We start from the raw sequence: 16,131 nt of genomic DNA on the forward strand, positions 1-16,131 counted from the left end.
CCTCCATCCCTGCGCATCCCCAGACAATTTGCTCACCACCGAAAAGAATGGAATTACTCTTAATGATTTCATGGCGTGGCTGCTGTGGCTGCTCATGATAACACTGTTGTATTTCACAGGAGGAGGTGAGCAGGGGTGGGGCTCATCTCACCCCTTTGAAACTGCGCTTTCATCCTCTAAAACGGCTTAATGGCATTTGGGGGTCTCTTATCATGACAAATCTCCCAGCCCGTCCCCTGGAATGATTGAGAACAGGCAGGAGCAGCCGCGGGTGCGTGTATTTTTAGCTGACAGGAGGAGCGTCTGTTTATTTATCAGTTATCAGCTGCCTGTGGAGCGCCTGCACTGTGAGGATAAGGGCTTTTGAAATCCAGATGAAAGGGTTTATTCAGATCTTAGCTCCTCACACAGAAAAGAGAAGCAGATGAGACTTCAAAGACATGAGGGCATTTTGTGATAAAAACCAAATCAATGTCTGTTTGAAGAGCTAGTGTGGACTTCAGAACACCACGTGTGAGTATAGTTGGCTTCGGAGCCCGAGAAATGGCCTTTCTGCTTACAACCATCGTTCCCCTCTCGTTGGCTCCCTACCTGAGCTCACCTGGGCCTGTTTGCCCACCTGCAAAAGTGGGGCTACATAGAGTTTCTATGACACGCAGCAGTGATGATTATCAGATTGACTTCATGACCTACAAAATACGCTGGTTTCCTCAGAGCCCCATCGGGTCCACTTTCCTGCTGCTGTGTCTGGCTGAGGGGTGTGGTCAGAGAAGGTCAGCATTTCCTCAGGTATCACCCGGGAGTGAGCACTAATCTGTTTTATTTCCATCCCACTGTTCCCTTTGCCCAGCAGTTCCTCACTGTGAGCTGGACAAACACCGTGTCTTATTCCTCAGAATCTTTGTGTCCTGAGTCTAGAATAGAATTTAACCAACTGACACTGAATCCTGACCAGCTAACTGGTCGACCAGAAACCGAATGACCTCAAACTGCATGCGCTAATACCAGCAGCTGCTCGTGTGCCGCTGCCCGCAGCGGCCCTGCATCGTGCTCCTGGCGCTCTCCTCCACTCGGGGTGCAGGGGAGGATATTCACGTGCACCCAGATCGAGGCTCACAGGCCCGGCGGCGAGTGGCACAGTGCGTGTCGCAGGTGGAGCCCAGGGCCGGGTCTCCGGGCCCAGGTAGTCTGACTTATGGACCAGACTACGTGGGGTGTTGCCAACAAACTAAGCAGCAAAGCATATTTCCTGGTTTGGTGAGAAAGTGGTGATTTCTCCTCGTGGAAGCTCAGGGATGGTAGTATGCATGTGTGTGTGCTGGGGAGGGGAGTATATAGGAAAATACAACTTTTATTGTTACACCCTCCCCCCTCCGCCCCTGCCCGAGCCCACACTGATGGGCTTGCCCCCAGGTTATCTTGGTGGGTGAGAGGAGGTGCAGTGTGTGGACAGGCAGAGGTCCCCGGCCTGTGGTCAGGTCTGTTCACAAAGCCTCCGTCTGATTCTTTCCTCTAAGAAGGTGCCTGACCAAACAAGAGCAGACTCATACACAGAGAACAGGAGCAGACTCGGTCACACAGAACAGGATCAGACTCAGACACACAGAACAGGAGTAGACTCGGACACACAGAACAGGAGCAGACTCGGACACACAGAACAGGAGCAGACTCAGACACACAGAACAGGAGCAGACTCAGACACACACACCGAACAGGATCAGACTCAGACACACAGAACAGGAGTAGACTCGGACACACAGAACAGGAGCAGACTCGGACTCACAGAACAGGGGCAGACTCAGACACACAGAACAGGAGCAGACTCAGACACACACACCGAACAGGATCAGACTCAGACACACAGAACAGGAGTAGACTCGGACACACAGAACAGGAGCAGACTCGGACTCACAGAACAGGGGCAGACTCAGACACACAGAACAGGAGCAGACTCAGACACACACACCGAACAGGATCAGACTCAGACACACAGAACAGGAGTAGACTCGGACACACAGAACAGGAGCAGACTCGGACTCACAGAACAGGGGCAGACTCAGACACACAGAACAGGAGCAGACTCAGACACACACACCGAACAGGATCAGACTCAGACACACAGAACAGGAGTAGACTCGGACACACAGAACAGGAGCAGACTCGGACTCACAGAACAGGGGCAGACTCAGACACACAGAACAGGAGCAGACTCAGACACACACACCGAACAGGATCAGACTCAGACACACAGAACAGGAGTAGACTCGGACACACAGAACAGGAGCAGACTCGGACTCACAGAACAGGGGCAGACTCAGACACACAGAACAGGAGCAGACTCAGACACACACACCGAACAGGATCAGACTCAGACACACAGAACAGGAGTAGACTCGGACACACAGAACAGGAGCAGACTCGGACTCACAGAACAGGGGCAGACTCAGACACACAGAACAGGAGCAGACTCAGACACACACACCGAACAGGATCAGACTCAGACACACAGAACAGGAGTAGACTCGGACACACAGAACAGGAGCAGACTCGGACTCACAGAACAGGGGCAGACTCAGACACACAGAACAGGAGCAGACTCAGACACACACACCGAACAGGATCAGACTCAGACACACAGAACAGGAGTAGACTCGGACACACAGAACAGGAGCAGACTCGGACTCACAGAACAGGGGCAGACTCAGACACACAGAACAGGAGCAGACTCAGACACACACACCGAACAGGATCAGACTCAGACACACAGAACAGGAGTAGACTCGGACACACAGAACAGGAGCAGACTCGGACTCACAGAACAGGGGCAGACTCAGACACACAGAACAGGAGCAGACTCAGACACACACACAGAACAGGAGCAGACTCGGACACACAGAACAGGAGCAGACTCGGACACATGGAGAACTGACTGACAGCTGTCAGAGGGAGGGGCTGGGTGAAGGGATTAAGCAAAAACAAAAAAAACCTCATAGACAAAACAACACTGCCGTGATTACTGGAGGGGTTGGGGTGGGGGAGGTAGGAGCAGGTAAAGGGGGAGACTTGACTTGGGTGGTGAGCATACAACACAGTGTACAGGTAACGTGTGATGGACTTGTACACCTGAAACCTGTATAATTTTGTTAACCAATGCCAGCCCAATAAATTCAACTTTAAAAAAGGCTGTGTGAATTCAGGGCGCAGCCAGCGGGGCCATCCATCAGGTTTCCCTGGGAGCTGGAACTCGACTCATGTGGAGTTCAGATGTTCATGCCCATGTGCCACAGCCCCCAGCCACTCTGCCCTCGTGTCTGCATTGGTATTCACCAGCGTCTCACCTCTGCGTCTTCCTGTACATTTTTAAATCCTTCCCACAATATTGCAGTCACCCCCACGTTCAGTCCCTCTCCCAGGGGAGTCCTGGTGGCTGCCTCGGGGGGGCACCGCCCCATTTGGGGTGAGTGGAATCAATTATTCTGGGATGAATTCCTTCCTGTCCTTTCCTTACCTTCCTCTTTTTCCCTCCCGTTGAGTCCTTCCCCCAAGTTTTCTGTAATTCTGCAAGCAGAGTGCCCCCCAATTTTCACTTTGTCCCAAATCTATGCAGAACCCCCTCATTCTGTCTCTCCGCCCACGGACGGTGCATGGCCCCGCGGCCTCAGGGACGGTTGAAGCACTAAGCTGTGCCCATGGCAGCCAGTCCTGCTGTGCTTCCCCACAGCACACTGGCCGGACGAGGCTCTGGCCCGGGGTTTAGGAACCGGATTTTCTCCTGCCAGGCTGCAGTTCAGCCACGGCCCGTAGAGCCTCAGGTGGCAATGGGCCAGCTACTGTGGGAACAGTCACTCCTGAGCTTAAATGACAATCGCCGAACTTCCCAGATCCCGAGGGGCCACAGGAGAAGGTGCACCCTCCACCCCCAACCCCCACCCCCCGCAGAGGACGTCTCTGAGGCAAGGTGGCCAGGACGGTCGCTGCTGTGGCTCCGCTTCTGTGCACAGATGCTTTGCCCTGAACTGGGCGCAGTCCACCTCGCGGGGTTCCCTGCACGCTCATCCTGTCCTGGTGCCAGGCCGCTGCTGCTGAGGATGCAAAGGAGTGGAGCCTGCACTCCCGGCCGTGGCACCCCATGGGGGACGTGTGCCCGCAGGGTCCCTCGGCTCTCACGGTAGCTCTGGGGCCCTGGCCAAACTGCCCATCTCTGGGGAGGCCGGGAACCCGCCGAGCGCACAGGACGAGGGAGCCCAGTGCCACAGCAGCAGCGTCTTGGTTTCCAAACATGCCACAGGGCTTCAGCTTCTTACACTCTGTGGGACTTGCCGTGAGGAACACCACTGCAGGGAACCTTCTAGAAGGTAGTCACTCTTTCTCAGGAAATTTTGTCTTGTGTCTTATATCATCAAAATCCACATCGTTAGCATCTATTGTTAGAACTTCCCGCCTCTCCTGAGTCACTTCCACCTTCCACGCCTGGGCCATCGCTCACACCTCCCTTCCCTTCACTCTTACCCACCTTTTGTCTTAAGGCCTGACCCTGAGCCAAGCTCCCCCGCCAGCTGCAGCCCTGCCGTGGACCTAGAAATCAGGCAAAGGTGTTGCTAAAAGTAACACAGGTTTAAAATGAAGGGTGGTCCCTATAAAACTGACAAATACAAGTCAGTGAACATTGCAGGTGTAAAATGATGTGCCCTGATGGTGACGTGCATTGTTCTAGAAAAATTATGCTGCATAATTAGACAAATGAGTCTGAACAACAACAAAAAGATGCCATAGCCCTCTCCCATCCATCCGCCTCCGGAAGGAAGTGTTGTCATCTAGCGTGTGGTCGCCGGCTGTCTTCTAAGACCCTAACGTTGCTCGATACCTAACCCATGTCAGTGGCGAGCTTCCAGGCCCGAAAAGGATCCAGCCGCAGAAGATGAGGGCCAGGGCAGAGACCCAGGTGGTGCAGGGCATCGTGTGCAAAAGGGCCGTGAGCACAGCAGAATGACTAAGCACCGAACGATTTAACCAGTGGCAAGGCAGCCTGTCCATTCAGGAGAAGGCACCCCATCTCCCTCGCTGGGCCCATAAACACAGGAGAAGGCGCCCTTAGAGCACCAGCTCTCCCTGCCCAAGCTCTGCCTGCTCTGTTGGTGCCACTGCACTGGCAGGACCTTGGTCTGGATTCCTGGCTCTGAGGTCAGAGGTCAGAGGTCGGAGGTCAGAGGTTAGTGGCAGAGCCGTGGAATGCGGAGGGGGGACAGGCCTCACTATCATGACTGACAGTCCAAAGGAAGGATAATGGATCATGGACAGTCTGCTCACATCCAACAGGCCTGGATAAGTTCTTATTCTCTTACTAGAGGCCCAGTGCACAAATTCGTGCACCAGGGGGATCCCTCAGCCTGACCTGCGGGATCAGGCTGAAACCAGCTCTCCGGCATCCCCGAGGGATCCCAGATTGCGAGAGGGTGCAAGCCAGGCAAGGGACCCCAACAGTGCATGATAGGGGCCAGGAAGAGATGTGGGAGGTTGGCCAGCCGGGGAGGAACCATGGGAGGGCTCCAGGGCATGTCCGACCCATCTCACTCAGTCCCGATCAGCTGGACCCCAGCAGCAAGCTCACTTACTGGTCAGATCATCTGCCCCCTGGTGGTCAGTGCATGTTATAGTGAGTGGTTGAGAGCCCTTAGCATATCATTAGCATATTACGCTTTGATTAGTTGAACGGCCACTTAGCATATTAGGCTTTTATTATATAGGATTCTCCATATTTTCCACCGGCAGTTTTCCAATGATCTCAGGAGTAAAACGTGACATTGTGTTTCAACTTGCATCAAAATCGCATCCGTCGGGGGTGCCTGGTTTTCTCTTCGGAGCTATTTCTTCGTCCAGTGAAAGATGGCCTGTGGCATCATACATTCACTGGGCACTGGCTGTTGTCAGCTCCACTCCAGGAGTAACACCCCTGGGTTTGTACTCAGACTCCAGAGTGTCTTTACTTGAGGTCACCAGCACTGCACCCACACTTACAGGCCTATCAATGGTCCCCGACGTAAGTATCTCACCGGTGCTCTCCTAGGGTTTCACAGCCAATAGACACCTTAATTCTCAGGACACCCTCAGTTCTTGCTTGCTTGATTTTTTTTAAAATTTATCTTTATTGTTGAAAGTATTACAGATTCCCCTTCCCCCCACTGACCCCTCCTTCCTGCTCACTGCTTTCCTTCATTCCAGTATGAACAGCTATTTTTGAAAAATTCTTTAAAACTCTATTCCCTGCCCATTTCTGTATATTTTTCTTAATGAATTGTGACCAGTCTCTGGAAAATATGACTTGTGTTATCTATAATTTTTTATAAGCTGCAGGCAAGGGGCTCTTTATATTTTTGGAATAAGGATATCAACATTCCATCTGGGGCCTCTAGAACATTGTCTCCACTTTAATTATAATTTTGTGGATATAAATGTCCAGGACTTTCTGTCCCTATTTAAGGAACTGAATGATGATAATTTGTTCATGGCTAAGTGACCAGGTTGCAGGCATTTTTTCCTAGACGCGGCTCATTGGTGATTAAACGAGGTCTGCTTTTCTTCATTTTATCTCTGGCCTCACCCCCGTCTGACTCAGAACTGAACTATCGGCAATAAAAGAGACATATTGGAGCACAGTTCCAATTGCAGCTTGTAAGGGAAATGAGCTCCTTCCCCCACCCCCCACTCACTTTGTTTCTCTCTCAATACCTCTTGATGCTGCTGGTGGGAAGAAGGCACATTTTAAAGCCTCCAAGTCTTAAATAGAGCCATCCTGGTGATGCATACACCTAGGTCTTTGTGGTGAGACACTGGCTTCGTCATTGTCACCTGCTGACGGGAGGTTGAAAAACCAGTCATTTTTTTGCTGATGAGGACGATGTTCCTGGGTGAGTTTCCCCCGCTTTAGAGTCAGCAGACTTGAGGGAGAAAAGGAGCTGATTAAGGGAAAACCCGTCACCTGAAAAAAAATTGATGTAACTTCCCAATGTGCCTGAAAATTACTTGGAATGGTCCCATTTTGGGAGAAGCTCATTCAAGTGAAGAATGGCCAAATGGAAGATGGCGGTGTAGATGAACACTGGTACTCACCGCCTCCCACAACCATATCAAAATTACACCTAAAATTCAGAACAACCATAATCCAGAACTGCCTGGAAGCTGGCTGAATGGAAGTCCTACAACTAGAGAATTAAATAAAGCACACCGAGACGGAGGGAGAGGTGGAGGCATGGAACAGACTGGTCCAATACCCGTGTGTGGTGTTATTTTTCAATCAGGAGGGATATGACTGAGGGGGCCTCCTATGAGAAGCAAGGGACCCCAACCCCACACCAGGGTTCCAGAGCTGCGAAGAGAAGTTTCCATAACTTTGGGCTATAAAAACCAGCAGGGATGTGGCTGAGTGACATGGAGGTTGCTGGAGCCCCAGGCAATTCCTCTTAAAGGGCCAGAACATGAACTTACTTGGACTTGCTCCCTCTGAGCTCCAACACTGGGTGGCAGCTTTGAGGGGCCCAGGGACATATGGGGAGGAACTGGATTGTCTGGCATTGGGGCAAGAACTTAGGGGTTCTTCCAGATGGGGCTGCTTGCAGGGGTCATTGTTCCTGTGCTGGGACCTCTCCCCCATCGTAGAGATGACTGGCAGCCATATCTGAGCCTCTAGCATGGCCCACACTGTTCACTTGGCCCTGGTGATTCCCTGAGATCCTGCCCCATCCAATTTGCAGCCCCACCCAAGCTGTTTGCAGTGGCTTTTCCATATAAATGACCTGTCCTAGCTCAGGCTTCCCCAGGTAAGTGCAGCCACCTGCAAAGAAGAAATCAAGGCATAACTGACCCAATAGGAGGCAGAAGCAACACATGGCTAAGCCTCCCTTCCGGAGACAGGGCTTTGGGTGTGCATCCCCATCTCCCTCAGTTGCTCCTTCACTTAAAACTTCCTTAAAACAACCACGCCTCCAACTTGAATGAGCACCCTAAGTGGTGAACCCCTTGAGCTCAGGAGCGGTGGTAGGCATAAAGATGAGAGCTTAGCAAATGCTTTTTATTTATTTATTGGTTTGAGAGAAAGGAATGGAGAGAGAGAGAGACATCCATTTATTGTGCCACTTGCTTATGCATTCATTGGTTGACTCTTGGATGTGTGCCCTGGTCTGGGGATTGAACCCACAACCTTGGCATGGCTGGGTAATGCTCCCTCTATTGAGCAGCGGGCGAGAGCCCTGAGTAAGAGCTTTATACCGGCTTTTACTCACACGCAGAGAACTGTGAATGCGAAGCTAAGTGAGGTGCTGCTCATGCGAGCAGCCGCTGCAGGACTCCGTACGCTCCTGCTGCTCAGTGATTGTCTTTTCTGGAGAAGCTGACGCAGCGTCAGACCAGGTGGTCAGTAAATGTTTGCTTTCTGAATCCAGGGACACCGAATGCAAAAAACAATTAAAAATAAAGGAAACAAAGAAAGTGAGGGAGAGAGAAAGAAAAAGAGACAAAGGAGGAAAGGAAGGCGGGACGGAGGGAGGAATGTTGGTGGGTTTTGATCCCCTGTAGCAGCGGTTCTCAACCTGGGGGTCGCGACCCCTTTGGGGGTTGAACGACCCTTTCACAGGGGTCGCCTAAGACCATCCTGCATATCAGATATTTATATGACGATTCATAATAGTAGCAACATTACAGTTATGAGGTAGCAACGAAAATACTGTTATGGTTGGGGGTCACCATAACATGAGGAACTGTATTAAAGGATCGCAGCATTAGGAAGGTTGAGAACACTGCCCTATAGATTTGTGAAGGTAGAATTTTGAAGAAAAAAAGGGGGCCAATTAGGGGATAAGAAAGACAGTACAGTCAGCCCTCTGCATTCTCGGACTCCCAACCGTGGATTGAAACGGTGCCGGTACCTGGCTGAGCACCGGAAGGTGTTGTGCTCCTGAAACTACTATAATACTGTGTGTCAAGTGTAAATGAAAAATAACTTTTAAACAAGGAAAAACCAGCAAACAGTTCAGGTATGCACTGGAAAGTGGACTGCGCTGTAATGGGAAGAGCTGTGGGGAACAAGGCCCGGAGCGGAGTCTGAACCAGGCCCGGCGCGGGAGGCTCCCCACGGGGTAGGTCTCCAGCCCCAGCGGCTCAGCCCGTGAAGGGGGACGGAGCGGGTGACACACAGGCAGTCGCCCCAGAGCAAATGGCAGGAGGACGTGGAGGGTGAGGCCAGACGCTGCTGGGAGCTCAGCACCAGACCCTGAACCCCGGTCTCCAGCCTGGCGCAGGCCGTGTCCGGTGGCAGAGGGAGGGATCAATGTGCACCTTTGAGTGCAAGGCTGTTGTTGGAGGGAACTAGAGGGTCCCAGTCCAGAGGCTGAGTGGCCAGAAGTCAGGCCCGGGCAGTAAGCAGGGCCACTATCCAGGGCCGGCCGTGTGCAGGCGTGGGGACGAGGAGGAGCTTGCAGAGGCACCCCCAGGAGTCCGGGCAGCACCGGGCATGTGGAGGCCCCATCGGAGGGACCAGGGCAGCTCAGGCTCCCGAGATGGGACCCGAAGAGACTCGGACCTGGGATTTGCAAACTGGCCGGACAGTTTCTTCCTGAAACTGAAGGGCGGGCAGCAAGCACCCGAGTCCTATGCGGAGGATCAGCTCTGGACACGGAGGTGGCAGGAAGCTGGGCGCCTTGTCTCTGCTCTGACACAACTGGGACGTCGTGCGCCGCTGCCCTCGCGGCCATCTCCTCGTCGCGGGTGCGCTGTTCTGAGCAGACAGCGAGGCCAGAAGGCCAGGAGGAAGCTGGGGCCTGGCAGATAACACTCACAAAGGTCATCAACCAAGCTCTTGTTTTATTTTCTCCAGAAACAACGTCCCCAGTCAACCCTGAAGGTCACCGCTCACCCCTTCCCACGGCCGAGCTCTGCTCATCTGCACAAACTGCTGCCTTGACCAGACTCCTGTGGGACAGTCCCCTTTCACCCAGGCCCTGCGGTCATCGCCTGGGTCCCTCCCGCAGGAGAGGCGGGAGCAACGTGACCGGGACCCCGTGTCCCCGAGCCGGGGTCCCGTCCCTGTGTGACTCCGAGTGGCCGGCGACTGTCCCCCACCACAGTGATGCCTGGGACCAAAGAAGAACAGCTATTTTTGTCGTCTTCCCTCCGGTGTTAAAAACAGCTTTACAAAAGGACTTGCTCTGGAGAACGGTTCGGATCTGGCAAACTCAGACCCAGGGAGAAAAGGAGATGGAAGATGATTCTGCAGAGGAGCCTGGCCCAGCTTTTACCCTCGCTGCCAGCTCCCTGTCACAAGTCCCCAAGGGATCGCCCCTGCCTCAGCTCAGGAGGGACAGAGGGAACCGAGGCGGCAGGACGCGGGGAGGGGCCCGCCCAGACCAGGGAGCCGGGCCTCCGTCCTTCCTCACAGCTGCATCTTCACGCTCCTTCCTTCTCCCTTCCATGTTCCGGCCTCCACCTTCCCTCTCCCTTCCTTGCCCTCCTCTGCTCTTGCCACCTCTTGACCCCTGCCCCCCTCTCTCTTTCTCCCTGTTCCTCTCCCCTGGCAGCCCGTCCCCCTCCTCGTCCTCCTACTCCTGCTCCTTGGTGAGACCGCGGGTGGCGTGTCTGACTGCTCTGCGCGCCTTTCGCTGGTGACCTTGGGTACATTTCTGAGCTTTCCTATCCCACCTTCCCTGCCACCGTGGACAGGTACTAAGGCGTTTGGTTCCGATTTTGTTCTAAGAGTTAAATAAAATAACGTAGAGCGCTCAGCGGAGGCTTGGCAATCAGTGAGCGCAAACGTCAGATGCCGCCATTGACTTCTGGTTTCCTTGGAAACCCAGTTCCCTCTTCAAGCTTTTCACCTCCATGGACAAGCCTGGGATGCAGCTGTCACCACCCAGCTCCTGCGTTGCCCCTTGGCATGACACGTCCAAAGAGTTAGCCTCTGTGCCCAGTGAGCCCCTCCCGAGCCCCCTCACTCAGCGTCGCCCCATGAAGGAGCAACGGCGCCTCCTTTCCCGCCACACTGTGGAGTGACGCCCAGATGTTGAGTGACATCCAGATGCCGGAGAACCAGAGCGACGGGCATTGAAACCGCGGGCGATAATGATCAGCAGTGATTTTGTTGGTCGTCATGTAGGTTAATGGCCTCAGCAAACACCTGCTTTGAATCATCTCCGAATCAAGTGAGTGGAGCCGTGTCGTTGCAGACTGTTCGGGTTCGGCTATATGCGAGCGTGTACCTGCCGGTGTTGCTCTGATGCCATTGTGCCCCTCAGTCTGACTGTGGCTGACGGGTGTGGGGTTTTCCCATGGAGGTGGTTCGTTTTTTTCAAGTACAGTTCCCATCACTAACACTTTGTATTAGTTTCAGGTGCACAGCCCTGTAGTTAGACAATCATGTGCCTTACAGAGTGGTCCCCCAGGGATATTTCCAGCGCCCACCTGGCACCATCCCTACTTATTACGATATTATTGACTCTCTTCCCTGCTCTGGACTTGACATCTTCATGACTATTTTGTAGGAGGTCCTTTTTTTCTTTTTCTTTCTTTTTTTCTATTTTCTCCTCTATCATCTCATTTCCAATTTTAAAAACTGAAGCTCTGTTAACCTGCAGTGGCCAGAACAACCAGAGGTGCTGTGGGGAGGGGTGTTCCCCAAAGTCCAGTTTTTGTTTGCAAACTGCCGTTACCGCCGTGAGTCCCTAAGTCCACGCTCTCCATCGGCGCCCTCCCCAGGCGGCAGAACCCCGGCACGGGGAGTGCATGGCAAGTGCAGTTCTCAGAGTGCGTGCAGCCCTGAGGCCGACAAGCAGCCCCACAAACACGGACCAGACACCTGCCTTCGCTCGCCATCCTTCATCCTTCGTTCACTTGGTTCCCCGGAGGGTCCAGAGGTCCTTTGTGGCTACACAGCCTGGACCGGGGTCTCCACAGCTGCCCCAAAAGGAGAAGGGCGAGCTGGCCAAGGCATTGGGCTCCACCCTGACCACATGGGTCTGCAGAGGCCTGCCCTCGTCCACCCGCCTGTGGGTTTAGGTGAGCGCACCGTCTTCGTTCAGATCCCAACTGGGCAACTGTGACCAGGCCGTCCCTCCTCCGTGCCTCCCTCCTCCTGTACACACAGGAGAGGCTTTGCAGAAGCATTACCCGCGGCCGGCTTCTGCAGCCTAGGGCTGGTGTGGGAATTAAATGTGTCACTGATGACACTTATAACGACGGAAGGTGTTATTCATGCCTGGGCACCATCTGCACATAGCGGGTAGCACTGTTTTCCTAGACGAGTGGACGAAAGGCTGTGGTACATCCACACCAGGGACTATCATGCGGCTGTTAACAAGAAGGGTCTCTTACCCTTTGAGACAGCACGGAGGGACCTGGAGAGTATTGTGCTAAGCGGAATAAGCCAGTCGGAGAAGGACAAGTATCACATGATCTCCCCAATATGTGGAATGTAATGAACAAAATAAACTGATGGACAAAGTAGATCCAGAGACATAGAAGCATCGAACAGACTGTGGAATCTCAGAGGGAAGGGCGGGGGTCGGGGGGGCGGGGGAGAGATGAACCAAAGACCTTGTATGCACATATGCACAGCCCACGAACACAGACAATAGCGGGGTGGAGGCTGGGGTTGGGCTGGAGGGGTCACTGGGAGGAAAGGGGGCTTCTGCAATACTTTCAACAATAAAGTGTTTAAATGTGCCCTTGGTCGCCTTCAGGAGGAGCATCAGCACATATTTGTTACTTACTTTGTGGCCAAACACCAAGAGGAAGGAGGGTGGGCCGGGGGGCGGAGGGCTCTGCGCGGCCTATAAGACCAGAGACGGTGTCTGCCCCGGGCGGCCAGCGAGCCAAGCACCTGGTGCCCTGTCCTGGGGGAGGGGACCGGCTCTCACCTGTGCTGAGCTGGGACTGTAAACGTTTCCTCTCAAATCTATGAGACTTGGGTTTATTTGTGTCTTTTTCTCTGGAGAAGGTCCAGCGCTTCATCAGATCCGTAAAAGGGTCTGTTACTAACCGGCTTCAGACCCTGCGCACCTGACGCCTCCCACGTGTGACTCTCATGGTGAGAAGCAAGAATTCAGGAAGTGGGGCTGTGGCGACAAACGTGGGACCCGGGACCGTGAAGGCAAACATTCGTGCGTCAGGGATTCACCCCCGGGGCTTTGCAGCCCTCTGCCTCCTCCCCCGCCTGCTGCCCCCGCCCTCCCCAGGGCAGGACTAGAGGTGAACTCCGCCCTGCAAACCCGCTGCACGTGGTCTCTGGAGCCACGATGGCCCTGGCTGTGTGGCCAAAGGTAGCAGAGGTGGCAGGAACCGAGGCGCACACACTATTCATGTTCTGCTTCTCCCCTGCTGCCCACAGCGGGGCGTGCTAGCCTCTCCAGCAACCCCAGCCCGGCTCCTCCTGGCCCGCGGTCACCTATGTGCACAGGCAGGTAGCTCGCATGCAGAGCGTGCCTACCCTTGTTAGTAAGATGCGTGTGTTGCCAGCGGCGTGGCTCAGTGTGGACCTAGGAACCAGGAGGTCCCTGGTTCCATTCCTGGTCAGGCTGCATGCCCAGCTCAATCCTCAGTAGAGGACGTGCCGGAGGCAGCCTATCGATCATTCTTTCTCATCATCGATGTTCCCCTCTCTTTCTTCCTTCCTCTCTGAAATCAGTAAAAATGTAAGAAACAAAAACAGATGCATGTTTCCTGGGCAGCACCCACCAGGGGCACATGGGGAGGCACAGCAGGGCGCTGGCCCGCAGGGCACGACCAGGTGCTCTGCGTGAAATGCTGACGAAAAAAAAGCACACGTGACTGAAAAGCCCACTGGAGATCGTCACCTGGATATTCACTTCTCGCTCTGCGGCCCGCACACCTGCCCGGGAGGCGGCTTCCGCCAGTCCGGCACCACCTCGTCACTGCACGGTCTGTCACGCGCTTGGACCCTAGAGGAACCGTGAAGTGTGTGCAACACGGGGACACTATGGGGACCCGGGACACGCAAGTGAAACTGCCAGAGACCAGGAGGGGCGGACGGAGACATGCATCTTTAATAAAACGGCGTCGTGGGCACCCCCGTGGAGCTGCACGTTGAGCCCGTGGCTTCAGATAACACGGTGCTCACGCGTGTGACGGGCAGGAGGGGGCACCTGGGTGCTTACAGGCGTGGCTTCAGGAGGATGAGGACAGGGCTTCCTGGCCACTCATGACCTTCTCGGTGACCCTGCACCTCAGTGGATAACGCAGGACAGTGAAAGCATCGTACAAAACATCATAAATAACAGAAATCTTCAAGTAGTTCCTGCACCTCGAAGTTGCAGCAGTTCCGACCATGACGACCCTTTTCATCCTGCGCCTCATTTGGTCTCGGCACCAAGGAACAGCCGCCCCCGCCCCACGCGGCGCAGTGAGCAGGACGCCGCTCAGGAGCGACTCCCGGGGTCTTCGGTTGACAGAGATGAGCTCCCTTTTACAATGTCGCTTCCCAGGGCTGGTTTAGAGCCGAGGCACACAGCACCTCACACTAGTGATGAGCGCCTGGCCCTCTCCATCCATTCTACAGGAACGATGATGTCTCTGCGTGTGCACACACATGTACACACATGTACACACACATGTACACATACGTGAACACAATAGATCAAACACATCTAAACACCTAGCTATGGAGGAAGTCCTGGCTCACAGAATCCCTGGAGCCTGTGGATGTCACAGGACGTGGACTCACCCCCGGCCACCCTGAGGCCAAACGGCTGAGCAGAGAGAGCTGCCACCACCTCTCCACTCACTCGCAGGGCCTCTAAGAAAACGCGGGAGACGACGGGGAGGAGCGCGGAACAGACACTACATCTAGTGAGCGGCACGGGCGGCAGTGCGGGCACCAGCGACTTGAGGAAGCGGCGGTAGGAGTCCTTCTCCATCAGGTGGAAGATCTTCCTCTGGGCCTCGTCAAAGCAGCTGGCGGTGGGCGCCAGCAGGTTCCGGCGGGTCTGCTCCCTGGTGCCGGAGTCCAGGTTGACCTGAGGGCAGAGGGGCGGTTAGCACGGCGCTGGGAGGGCGGGGAGCAGACCTGGGCTCCCACACGTGTGGGCAGGCAGGTCTCCTCTCTCCCACATGCTGGGCAGATCCAGCAGAACCCGCCATGGTCATCTGACAAAGGCCTTTCTCAGCTGACCTGCGTGGATGTCAAGCTGATAATAGTGGGTGCACGGCTCCTTTTTGTGAGTCAGCGGCCTGCAGGGCCGAGGACCGAATGCCACCCCCCGGGAACGTCCTGCCACCAGACTCCTGGGAGCACCCACCTCCTGGGTCGCCTGGACCGAGATGAACTCCTCGTAGATCTTCATGGCCTTGGGGCGCAGCTTTGAGGGCGACCTGGTTCGCTTGTACTCCTCACAGCGGAGCCAGAACTCTACGTTCTCCTCGCTGTGCTCCGACCGGAGGAACGCCCTGAACGCCGCCAGCCCGCCTGCGACCAGAGAGCAAAGCCGTCACCACGCTGGTGACGGAGCCCAGGCGCTGGAGGGAACAGGGCAGGTTCGAGCCACCCCACATCCCGCTTTTGTGGGGTCACCTGGGGCCAGGTAACCTTAATCTGTCTGTTTCTATTGGAGCCCAGCTGCACACCCTGCTTCAGTGGGTTTGGGAAAGAGAAACTGAAGTTGATTCCGCAAGAAATCTCAATATTTGGAGTTTTCCTCTACCCTTTCCCCACAGTGTCTGCGTGAACCACCCCTGCAGATGACCAAGCTCGGGGGTCACAGGCCTAACAGGCTGACTCCCCTAAGCCTGCCATGTGCTGTGTGAGATGCGTGTATCCAGGGCGGGTGACCCCAACCCAGAGGGGTGGTCAGACTTACATTCATGGCTGATCAGGTTTTCCAGGGACTCAGCCCACTTTTTGACTTCCTCTTGGCTCACCCTAGAGAAAAAGAATTTGAATGCCACAACCCAAAACCGGGAGGAAGCGTAAGATCCTAAATAAAGTGCAGGTATTTTTCTCTCCCGCCCTTAGCCGAGCCTGGTGTTGGTTAGAGCACCCCCCTCCGCCTCCCCCCTCACCCTCCCCAAGGACATTCTTACTGACATCTAGCTTAACTGGGGCCGTGGCTTCCCCAGCTCTACCATACCCTGTCC

At 54.6% G+C, this 16,131-nt stretch overlaps 1 protein-coding gene across 1 annotated transcript in view; it reads right to left on the bottom strand.

The window, feature by feature from the left end:
* Nucleotides 1-14,026: 14,026 nt before the first annotated feature.
* Nucleotides 14,027-16,131, bottom strand: part of RGS4 (regulator of G-protein signaling 4) — a 5,546-nt gene continuing 3,441 nt past the window's right edge. The window contains exons 3-5 of the mRNA XM_015571296.1: nt 15,855-15,916; nt 15,297-15,463; nt 14,027-15,014 (exon numbers count right to left, since the gene is read on the bottom strand). Coding sequence (XP_015426782.1) covers nt 14,658-15,014; nt 15,297-15,463; nt 15,855-15,916 — 586 coding nt within the window. The 3' untranslated portion in view covers nt 14,027-14,657. The remainder of the gene's footprint in view (nt 15,015-15,296; nt 15,464-15,854; nt 15,917-16,131) is intronic.

This window comes from Myotis davidii, unplaced genomic scaffold, assembly GCF_000327345.1.
Source record: "Myotis davidii unplaced genomic scaffold, ASM32734v1 scaffold668, whole genome shotgun sequence".
NCBI lineage: Eukaryota > Metazoa > Chordata > Mammalia > Chiroptera > Vespertilionidae > Myotis > Myotis davidii.